Here is a 12,271-nt window from a genome sequence, read left to right on the forward strand (position 1 = left end):
TACCCTCCCCCCCATAAAGCAGCTATAAGGGAAAATATAAAAAATAGCATGAACCAAAATACAATTATTTTTGTAGCATCTTCCCACCTGACGGAGAAATTCTAGAATTCAGAAAGGATAAAGAGATGTGCTGTTTACAGTCATAGCCACTGTTCCTTTAAAATCTGTATACTAGGAGTTTTACACCTGTTATGTTATTTAACCCTCACCACCACCACCGCTGTTATTATCCTTGTTAGAGAAGTGAGGATACAGAAGCTCAGAGAGGTCATGCAGTGGTGAGGCCAGAATTAAATCACAGCAGTATCCTGGCTCCCCAAAAAACAGTGATAAGACTAGATTTAAAACCTAGGCTTCCTGGTTATATTCCTCCCACTGAAGAAGTCCACCCCCATTTAAGTTCTCTTTGTAACACAGTATGATCAATCCCTCTGATTAATACTAAGCAATTTACTACTCAGGACTTTAGATGTCATCTCAGCTGAGAGACAGTGAAAATCTGATTCAGGAGGAGGCTAAGCCATTTTATTTTTCAAATAATTCTCCCAAAATAATTGCCGAATTTTTTCATTGTCTGCCCATAGACAATCCTTTATCATCTTGGTGAGTATATTAGTTTGCTGGGGTGACTGTAACAAAATACCACAGGCTGGATGGCTTAAACAGCAGAAATTTATTTTTTCACAGTTCTGAAGGCTGCTGCTGGAAGGCCAACATCAAGGTGCCAGCAGGGTTGGTTTTCTCTGAGACTCTCTCCTTGGCTTGCAGATTGCCATCCTCTTCACATGGTCTTTCCACTGTAAGCGTGTGCCTCTGGTGTCACTCTGTGTGTCCTAATCTCTTTTTATGAGAACACCAGTCAAATGGGATTAAGGCCTGCTGTAATCCTCCATTTTAACTCAACTACCTCTTTAAAGGCTCTATCTCCAAATATAGTCACATTCTAAGGCATTGGGGGGTTAGAGCTTCAACATATAGATTTGGGAGGGACACAGTTCCTTCTATAACAATGAGTATCCATTGATTTATTCATTCAGCACCTTTCTCAGTGGTTTCCAAATCTGATTGTTTACCAGAATTTTCTGAACAGCTTATTTAAACGGGAGAAGCTACGCTTCTCTCCAGACCTCCTGCATCAGAAACCTTGAATATACAGCCCAGGTAAAAAAAAAAAAAAAAAAATCTCCCCAGGGAATTCTGAGATGGAGCCAGGGTTAAAACTTCTAGGGTCAAGTATTCTAGAAATAACACTTACTGTGTTCTAGGCATGCTTTAAATGCTGTATGCATATTAACTCATTTAATCCTCACACTGATCTGTAAGGTAGGCACTTTTTATTACCCCCATTTTATAGATGAGGATGCATAGGCACAGAGAAGTGAAGTTACTTGCCTGTGGTCACAGAGCTGGTCAGTGACAGGACTGGGATGTGAACCCAGGTAGTCTGGCTCCAGAGTCTGGGCTCCTAACCACTATACTCAACTGCTTCTCTCCCACACATGGAGTACTGACCTCAGTCAACCAAGTATTGGGCCCAAGTGGGATAAGAACTTGAACTTGAGAATCATTGGCAGTTGTTTCACACTGATAACTGCCATTGCATGCTTAGATATTTGTGTGTTTTAGAAAGAATAAGCGGAACTTGTAAATGCTGACTGCCTCCAGGTATAACCTGTACACTTAGAAGGCATGACACATGTACCTAGTGGTGAAGCAATTTGAAAGCACTCTATAAGTTTATGGAAAATGAATAAAAAATAAGCACTGGAGGACTTTGCTTCTTAGAGTGAACACAAAGGGATACAGTTCTGGTGAGTAATAAGTGTGAGGATTCGCTTTCTCCCTTCTCTTTGGCTGCTCCAGAAGCACTAAGATAGAGAGGAGGTGGGAGAAGAGATAGAGGTCTTCCTCCTACCTGCCTTCTTGTGCCTTCTTACCTATCACACTGGCTTTTTTTCCGTGGATCTTTCCCCTAGTAAATGCAAAGGGCATATGGTCATTTGGAGGCCTTCAACAGACTGTATTTCTAATGTCATGTTCGCATTCAGACTCTGCTCTTTTAAGCCACTTCTTCTGTTTTTCTTTACAGGCTCCTAACAGTCCTGGTACAACAGTCAAGCCTCAATGAGATTAATCAGCAGGACAGTGAGGTGAGCCTGCCCTCTCAAGGAACAGTTGGCATTGTGCATGTTAGGGTGGGAATAAGGGCTTTTCTGAACCACAGTGCTTCCTCTCTTCAAGGTGCAAGGAGGGGATGGAGCAGTTTTGGGTTCCTGCCCTGAGAGGGAAGCCTGTGTCTCCACTATTAATTCTCAGGCAGAAATTTATCCCTCTGTGTGTGTGGGTAGCTTTTAATAGGGAAGGCTTTATTGCATTAAGTATTTAAGCATTTATCATACCACTGAAATTTTGTAATTTCCCTTTGGACATCGAGAAATAAACATTGCTCTTTCCTGTCTTCTCGAGTACCAGAAACTTCGATGGCTGCCTATGCTCTCTCTTTGAGTGAAAGATGACAGATAGATAATAATTCTAGGCTCCCTGCTCCAGAAGCCACATTATTAATGCCAATGATCACAACTGCTGTTTGCTTTACGTTGCAAGGCAATCCTGTACAAGGCTTCCAACAAGACAGCACAGCACTCCCAACTAAGTTCCTGAGGGAGGGTGGATCAGACCAGGCAGAGCCGCCCCAAAGCAGCTGAGGATCTTTTATCAAACCAGGTCTGGACTTCCCTGGTGGCGCAGTGGTTGGGAGTCCGCCTGCCGATGTGGGGGACGCGGGTTCGTGCCCCGGTCCGGGAGGATCCCACATGCTGTGGAGCGGCTGGGCCCGTGAGCCATAGCCGCTGGGCCTGCGCGTCCGGAGCCTGTGCTCCACGGCGGGAGAGGCCACAGCGGTGAGAGGCCCGCATACTGCAAAAAAAAAAAAAAAAAAAAAATAGGTCTGACTTTTATTAACCAGCCTGATTTCTTTAATAGTTTCTTAAAACTGATTTAAATACCCTATATTTCTCCTGGGCTGTGCTCTCCATCTTTCTTGAGCCTTCTGAACAAAGGCCTCCTTCCAACGGGCTTGGCAGTAATGACCATACCAAAAAGCCCCTACATCACAGCCTGGGTCTGAGGTTGGACACCTCCCTGACTCGGTGGGCACATGCTGCTTTCACCCCCCATGTCTTCAGTGGTTTAAAGCAAAACCTCAGATGAGAGAATATGGCACTGTTTTAAACTTCTGCTTTAAAAACGAGAACCAGAGATGAGAAAGTACACTCTGATCACTCTGCCCATGGTGTGAAATCAGGGAGCTTGGGGGCTTGCAGTTTATGTCAGCTGATCAAGAACTTCTAGATTTTGGGCAACTTGCCAACCACTTCTTCCACCTCCAACTCCTACCTTCACTCCCCCCACTAACTGGGACTTCCTAGAAAGGGCGCAAATTCAGTCATTCACACCCTGAAGCTAAATTCCTCTTACAGACACCCAGCTCTGTCCCCTCCTCAGTGGAGCTGAACCTCCCCTAGCAAAGTGACAGTTCCCTATTTTTTCCCACCCTGGGAGGCGCCTGGCTGGTGGAGACAATGAATGTAGACAAAAATCTTTCTAACGGTGGTAATTGTAACACTTTTCAGATAATATGTGGTAAATATTGGAAACTAGTTCCTTCTCATGCAGAGCAACCTCTAGGAGAAGATTCCTCCTGCTCTTACACCAGCCTTCTGACCTGTTGACATTTTTGAGCAGGAGCCTCAAAAAGGACACTTCCCCCCAATGTCACAGCTTCCTCTTCCCACCATGTCACAGCATGTTTGAAATCCATCTGAAGCCAACTACTAAGTCTTGCCTGTGTGCTTCATTAACATATATATTGCTGGTGTGAGCCAATCCACATAAATTTGCAAGGGCTAATTTGCTCTTTGCCACTGGACAAAGGACAGTTCTGAAATGGGAAGAACACGGCCCAGGCTTTGTCATTTGTTACCTTGGAGGGGTTCCTGCATTTGGCTTCTCGGTGTTCTGAATAAGCAGTCGCTTACTGAACCCCGCCCCTCCCACAATCACTTTTCCAGTGACTTCCAAGCACAGTGTAGTCTCCATCATATATGAGGGGGTAACAGTTAAAGCACACACACACTCTACATCTGCTAAATAACAGGAAGCAAAAAACAGCAAAGGCAAAAGAAATCAGGGAAAAGGTAAGCTATTGCTGGCAGAACATTATGGTTTCCTAATGACAAGAGGAAAGAGCAAGACATAACCCCTCATAGTGTGAATAAAATTATTTTCCAATAACTGAAGGACTCCCAAGCTTATCACAATAATGGTTAAAGGTTAAATGATCAATTAATAGAAATCTAACTTCATTAAGAGACATATTAGATTGTTAACTGAAACTAAAGAATGCAGAGAGGGAGAGAGGAAGGAAAAAATCTGTTTCTGAAGCCAACTTCTAACTGCTTACGTAAAAAAACCATGATAATGTGCCACTTTTTTGTGTGTGTGTGTGGTACACGGGCCTCTCACTGTTGTGGCCTCTCCCGTCGCAGAGCACAGGCTCCGGACGTGCAGGCTCAGCGGCCATGGCTCACGGGCCCAGCCGCCCCGCGGCATGTGGGATCTTCCCGGACCGGGGCACGAACCCGTGTCCCCTGCATCGGCAGGTGGACTCTCAACCACTGCGCCACCAGGGGAGCCCGATATGTGGCACTTTATATCAGAGAGATGAGTATCACTCTAGAGGCTGTCCTGATCTGAGCTCAGTGACTTAAAACATTTTTTGTGTTGTTAGTTTTTACTTGTGTAAGTAACACATGAACACATTTGCTTCTTTAAAAATTTAAATATTACAAGTAATACTAGAAGTCCATGATTACTTCCACCCCACCACCTTAGCCCCCAATTGCTATTTGATGTGTCTCTTTCCCAGTCTTTTGTCTTTTTTACACTATGTGTGTGTATATATATATAGACACATAGGCACTATGGAGTATAACATGAAAGATATCTCATGTTATATGTTGTTCTGCAACTTTGATTTTCACTCAAGAGTATGTCTTAGAGTGTCTTGGATATGTTGATGCATATAAATCTGGCTCATTCCTTTTAATGGCTTCATAATGTTTCACACTATGAAAATACGTCCTTATATTTTCTGTTCCCCTATGAATGAATATTTAGGTTGTCTCCAGTTTTTCACTATCACAAACACTACTCTGAAGGGTGTTTGTATAGCCTCCTTGAGTATTTTATATGAGCATTTCTCTAGAAGAAAAACTGTTGGGCAGTAGAGAGTGTACATTTATGTGTGGGGGAGGGGTTCTATTTTTTTTAATTGAAATATAGTTGATGAACCATATTGTGTTAGTTTTGGGTATATAGCATAGTGATTCAGTACTTTTGCAGATTATATTCCATTATAGGTTACTACAAGGGTATAATCCCCTATGCTATATAGTATATCCTTGTTGCTTATCTATTTTTTATATAGTAGTTTGTATCTGTTAATCCTGTACCCCTGATTTGTCCCTCCCCCCCGCCACTGGTAACTGCAAATTTGTTTTCTATATCTGTGAGTCTGTTTCTGTTTTGTATATACATTCTTTTCTATTATTTTTTAGATTCCACATATAAGTGATATCACATAGTATTTGTCTTTCTCTGTCTGACTTATTTCACTAAGTATAATATTCTGTAGGTTCATCCACATTGCTGCAAATGGCAATATTTTATTCTTTTTATGGCTGAGTAATATTCCATTGTGTATATATATATATATATACACACACACACACACACACACACCCCACATCTTTTTAATCCAATCATCTATTGATAGGAACTTGGGTAGCTTCCATGTCTTGGCTGTTGTAAATAGTGCTGCTATGAACATTGGGGTGCATGTGTCATTTCAAATAAGTGTTTTCATTTTTTATGGATATATACCCAGGAATGGAACTGCTGGATCATATGGTAGTTCTATTTTTAGTTTTTTAAGGGACCTCCATACTGTTTTCCACAGTAGCTGCACCAGTTTACATTCCCACCAACATTGCATGATGGTTCCCCATTTTTATTTTTAATATGCATGCCTGGTTGTTCTTCAGAACGACTGCATCAATTTATAGCTCTACCCATAGTGTAAAAGGGTGCTTATCACTGTTTTCCTATTGTTGGATTTTCTGGTTATTGTTTTAATTTGCATTTCCCTTATAGCCAGTGAGATCGAGCATAATTTCATAGGTGCAATAGTCATTTTTAGATCTCCTGTGACTTGCCTGTTTAGGTCCTTTGTCCATTCATCTGTTGTGTTACTTGTAATTTTTTTACAGATTCATAGGAGTTTATTTTATATTCTGAACATTAATCCTTTGCTGTTGGATTGCAAATATTTTTTCATAGTCTGTTCCTTATTTTAGAACTGTTTATGATGTCTTTTCATGTACAGAAAATTTTAAATATTATATAATCAAAATGATCATTCTTGTCCATTGTTGCTTTTGCTTTTGGTATCTTTTTAAAGAAGGCCTTCCCTACCCCTAGGGACATAACTATGCTCTGCTAAATTTTCTTTTAGTTTGTTACAAGATTTTTTTTAAATATATGGTTTCATTTCTGAACTCTTTGTTCTCATTCCAGTGATCTGTTTGTTTTTCCTGTTTCATTAACCACACTGCTTAGTTATAAACTGACTTATTTAGAAGCTATTCACACTGTAAAGTTTAACACTGTGGGAAAGGCAAGATGGATCAGATCGGTCAGATGGTCCTTTGTGCCTTTGTTCTTCTGGACCGCAGGGGAATCACTGACAAAGAGAGAGGCTTGTCTGTTACAGCTACAGAGAGTTAAGTTGCTAAATTCCTGGAACCTAACCTCTCCTGCTTTCATTTTAGCTTTGACACGAAGAGCACCCCATCAAGAGTGGCTATGAAATGTTGGCATCTGGGTTAGAACTTTGAATGCATTTATCCAGAAAAGCACTGTTATGCATGGTATTTAGGATAGATTGCTGACCCTATATTAAATGCACATTCTGATATAAGTAGATTTTTGTGAGTGGCCTGACACTCCAAACTTCCATTACAACAGCACTCTCAGAAAATAAATCCAAGTTGCAAAAACAGATGTGAATCTTTGGATATAGTTCTTAGCACTAAAATCCACTTAAAACATTCCTAAGATACAAGCATAAGCAGAGATTGTGCACTATAAAGGCAAAATCAATAGAAATAGTCCCTGACCCTAGAAATCTTTTTATTTTACAGTTGGCAAAAGGTGAAGTAATAAAGCAAAAGAACCATAATGCACCAGAATTTTTATCCTAAAGATGAACACCTTAACAAATGGAGCAGAGTCGCTACTACCTAGGGGCCCTCTCTCCCCCAACCCTCCTTTCCCCGTAATTTTCTAGGGGCAGTATTTTTTATCTCTGTGTCCCTAGAATCTAGTTCAGTAACTTGCACATAGTAGAGTCCCCCCCAAAAATACATGTTTAGATAAATAGAGAATTACATTATTAAATTCAAGAAAATGTCATATAATTTTTCTCTCTTTGTTTTGTTGACCCAACTCAGGGACCCATTTTATTTACCAGGCTTGACTCCAGGTGACTTTTAATTACTTCCAAAATCTCCTCTCAAAAAAATAAGATTTTATATTATTCTGGATCTTCAAAAATGCACTGTAGATTCTAGGGCAGGGGTCCTTGTCCATTTTCATGACATGGACACATCTGGTATGTTGGGGAAGCCTATGGATCCCTTCTCAGAAAAATGTTTCAAATTACATAAAATAAAATATATAGAATTTAAAAAATTATACTGAATAACAGATATCAAACTATTTTAAAGAACAAATTTGCAATATTAATATGCAAGCTTTTTTTGCTAATGCACTACTAATCTTTGTGATCTGTAATTGTAAGTTTTGTCCCAAATAAATTTGAAGAAAATGGCTTTCATTACAGCACTTCCAACCATCTAGGTTTTTTTAGAATCTTTTAAAGTACATCATTTATTCCAATCTTTTGTACACAGAAGACCCTCTATAACTTTTGTGAGAGGTAGTCACAAAATTAATAATGTGTGGATATTAAAATGTCAAACAGAGCCAGACTGGACTTCTGTGAAATTCTAGATCTTTCAGATGATCTAGAATTGTTTTGCTGATCTTTCAAACACCTGCTAAAATTCTGCCCCCAGTGCACCAAGGCGAGGGATGAACCAAGCACCCAGCCACATCACACATTTCTCTCTCTGTGTCTTTCAGCATCTGCAAGAGCTGGTCTAAAAGTGCAGTTCTGAAACATGAAAACTGCTAAGCACTTCATCAGATTTCTGCTTCATAAAACATAAAAGTTACAGTGGTTTTGGAAAAAAAGAAAAAAGGTCTGAGAAGCTAATAGGACTTGAAAGCCCTTAACTGAAATGTTGGTAGCACAGGCTTAAGGCACAGAATTACTCATCTGTACAAGAGCATGTTCCAAAACAGCCCCGCTATGCACCCAACAGTCACCACACACAGTCCTATCAGCTATCTCGAGATGGATCCTAAGTCAACCAAAACTTAACATTTCCCTCCAAAACATTCTAGAGAGCTATGTTCTTAAATGAATGTAAGTTACTCTTCACTGTTTGAGCCAATACTCCTTCTGTTTTAAAGAAAGTGGAATTCTATTGTTACAAGAGTCATCTGGGTGTTTGTTGTAATATATCTTCAGGTAGCTCCTAGATTTTCAGCCCTTAGATTCTTTGAAGGCCCAGTTGAGTCCTCAGTGACTCAATGAGGAGACTCACAGTTTGGACACAGGTGACTGGCTTGCATTCGACAGACTCTAGTATCTTACACTCCCCATGAATTCAAGGAAGCCTGGATAACCTGCAATTCACTAATTAATTCTTCCTATGAACACTTCTTGAACACCTAATGTGTACTTGGGCATATCACAGTGAATGAGCCACAGCCTCTGCCTTTAAGTGCATCACAGCTTAATCTTAGTCCCTATCACAGCTCAGTGCAAATGCCAATTGCCAAGCCTGAAGTCTGCCCCTTAAATGGCCACCAGAGTCTTAACATAACACAACTAGGATGTGTTAGCTGTGTTAATAGAAGCTGAAGGAAGGAGGAGGCAGTTGTAGGAAAAAGTTCCTAAACAAAGTGTGTTGCGCAATACAAAGGGCTGCACTTGAGCTGATTCTAAAAGTTTTGGTTTTCATATTACTAACTCTAAGAGGATGTGTTTGTATTTCTTATTAGCCCAATTGAAAAAATTAGCAACAGGAAGTCTCCCTTGACTTGAGTGAACGTTTGAAACCTGTTTATATTGTAATATAAATATACAACTTTATATTATATAACATATTATTATTTAGAGAAGTAATGGAATGTTTCAAGTCTTGATTTGGGGCCACTCAGAGGATCAACAGTTATTTATAACACTGATCCCAAATTCCAGGGTAGGCGAGGAGTGGGGGGAGAATATGTATATTTCAATACCTTACAAAAATAAATATTTGCCAGCTGCACTTCTAGAAGAAAACCAGAGGTTATGCCAAATGAAACAAATAATAATAAAGGGTGGCAACCCTTATGCTACTGAGAATCACCATTCTAGAAAGTGAGAAGACCCTGAATCTAGCTAAAATCACAAAGAAAAAAATTGTCCAGCGGCTGAGCTCATTTCCAAAATGAAAGTCTACTAGCTTGATGTGTGGAACGAGCATTTTCCTCCAGAGTTGGAGAGACCTGGATTTGAATCCCACCTTTGCCTTGTACCCAGTCAGTGGCCTTAGGGAAATTATTGGTTTGGCCAAAATGTTCATTCGGGTTTGTCCATAACCCGAACGAACTTTTTGGCCAACCCAATTTCAGTTTCCTCACCTGTAAAATGGGTCTAAAAATACCTATCTCTTAGGATTGTTGTAAAGATTCAGTGAAGTGAATAAAGTTCTTGGCACCAAGTAGGTATATGAAAAATGGTAGTGCTCCTCCCCACCATTTACCAAAGCATGCAGGAGGTGGGGGGTTTGTTTTGTTTTGTTTTGTTTTGTTTTGTTTTTTCCAGCAGGGGGTTGGAGAGAGGTGGTGGTTGTTTTAAGAGAATAACCCTTAAAGCCTAGAAGCTGTATTTAGGAGACAAGGATTAACAGTGCATAATGACAGTTTAATTCACAATTTCACACTGAATTCTCATATTGCTAAATCTATATCTCTGCATATAGTGATATAGCTATCTACTTCATTTGGAGCGCTCATCAAGAATTCTAACAGGGTTCAATTGAACAGTTGGTAACAATGATCATATCAGACAAGTTCATTTTCTATAAAGAAGTCATGTTCTGTCTTTCTTCTGTGAATGATTTTAGAAAGTAAAACCAAATTTTACAAAAGCAAAAAATTCAATCAAGAACAGTAAGAAGTCAGTCAGTCATTTAATAAGCCTTTACTTAGCATCCGCAATGTGCCTGGCACTGTTCTAGGCTCCAGGGATTCAGGCAGGCAGACAAGGGCCCTGCCTTCTTTTTTTTTTTTTTTTTTTTTTTTTTTTTTTTGCAGTATTTGGGCCTCTCACTGTTGTGGCCTCTCCCGTTGCAGAGCACAGGCTCCGGACGCGCAGGCTCAGCGGCCATGGCTCACGGGCCCAGCAGCTCTGTGGCATGTGGGATCTTCCCAGACCGGGACACGAACCCGTGTCCCCTGCATCGGCAGGCGGACTCTCAACCACTGTGCCACCAGGGAAGCCCGGGCCCTGCCTTCTTGAAGCTTAACACCCCAGTGACTTAAAAATTGTCTCCAATGTCTTTAACCCTGGATACAGGTGGCACTTCATAAGGAAGCCAATGATTCTGAAGCACATGGGACTCAGCACTGGGAATAATCCTTGCACAGTAAAAAGAATCTGATTCCCTGGAGTCCAGATGTCTAATTCCAGTGGGCCAAATTAAAAAATGAAGAGGACCCATTGAAATGCTTTGAGCTATTCTGAATCCCAAGTAATATTCAGCTGTTGGAATAAGAACAAGATGTTCCACTGTTTTTAGACCAGCATTCTTTTCCATATGGAACCAATTTCTTGAAATATCCTTAAGAGTATCTGGAGGCTCAGTGTTATGTGACATTTGAAACTTGAAAGCAGACCATAATGTAATGATTTAGAATATGGAACAGGTCAAGGGAGTTTAACGTTCTAATCTCATGGCCCCACAAACATCACACCCTAGATTCAGCTCGATCATAGACTTGTGAACTTCCCTAGAGCTCAGCTTCCTCTTCCACAAAACGGGAAGGACAGTGGCACCTGTCAGAGTTGGCTAGCTGCTATAGCAAACAATTCAAAATCTCAGTGGCCTGACATAATAAAAGCTTAATTCCTGCTTGCTTCATAGCCCAGTGCTGGTTGATGAGGTGACCCTGTCCTACCTCATCAGGTCCTGAGTTGATTAATCACATGATTCCAGCACATTCTTGAGCCTTGTCCTCCTCCACATTCTGTTGTCAGGTGAGGAGAAGAAAATATGTCAAAGACGACATAGGTTTTGTTTTCTGGACAGACCTTGGATGGGTAGGGGCTTCCATCCTTCTATCCTTTCCACACTGCAATGTTCAGGACTCAGTCTTGTGGCTACATGTATCTGCTGGGAGGCTGGGGAGTGTAGACTGACTATGCACCCGGGAGGGAGAGGAAGTAGAGTTTGGTGAGCACGTAGTGGACTTCACTACAATGCTAAATCCAAAAAGCTCTTTGGAGGATTAAGTGAGATAATATACACAAGAACTCATAAAGATCTCTAGATTAATACATATTAATTCTGGAATAATATTAGTTCTGCACTCCTAGCTAGGCTGAGGCCCATCTCCTCCACTCAGCTCATCTTGGATGAGCAGAGAAGGGCAAGGCGGTGACATTATCTTTATGTTACCTGCAGAGACAGCTCCAAAAAAGAGAAAGCTACCTGTGTCCTTTGCTCCCTTTACCAGGCATCTTAATCTAGAATCATTTTAGATACATTTCATATTATTGAGAGCCATAGTCAAGGAGAAGAGGCCATCTTTTCATAGTACACTCCCAAATAATACTGGTTCTTTTTGGCAAATGTTTCCCAGAAGAAGCTTATCTTATTATTAAACGATCCCTATAGTGTGTGACCTTAAGCTCTGAAAGAAGGTGGGATTCACCAGATTGACTCATCCAGATCTGTTCTCCAAGCTGCCACAGAGTGATTTCTTCTAAACAATGTAAATCAGATCATGTCAACATCTGCTTAAAATCCCCCAC

General features: G+C 40.7%; 1 protein-coding gene across 1 annotated transcript in view; it reads left to right on the forward strand.

The window, feature by feature from the left end:
• Nucleotides 1-12,271, forward strand: part of ANKRD55 (ankyrin repeat domain 55) — a gene marked incomplete at both ends in the record, with an annotated part of 95,525 nt that overhangs the window by 49,935 nt on the left and 33,319 nt on the right. The window contains one exon of the mRNA XM_079702255.1: nt 2,090-2,150. Coding sequence (XP_079558381.1) covers nt 2,090-2,150 — 61 coding nt within the window. The remainder of the gene's footprint in view (nt 1-2,089; nt 2,151-12,271) is intronic.

The sequence above is a fragment of the Hyperoodon ampullatus genome (genome assembly GCF_949752795.1).
Source record: "Hyperoodon ampullatus genome assembly, chromosome: 4".
NCBI lineage: Eukaryota > Metazoa > Chordata > Mammalia > Artiodactyla > Ziphiidae > Hyperoodon > Hyperoodon ampullatus.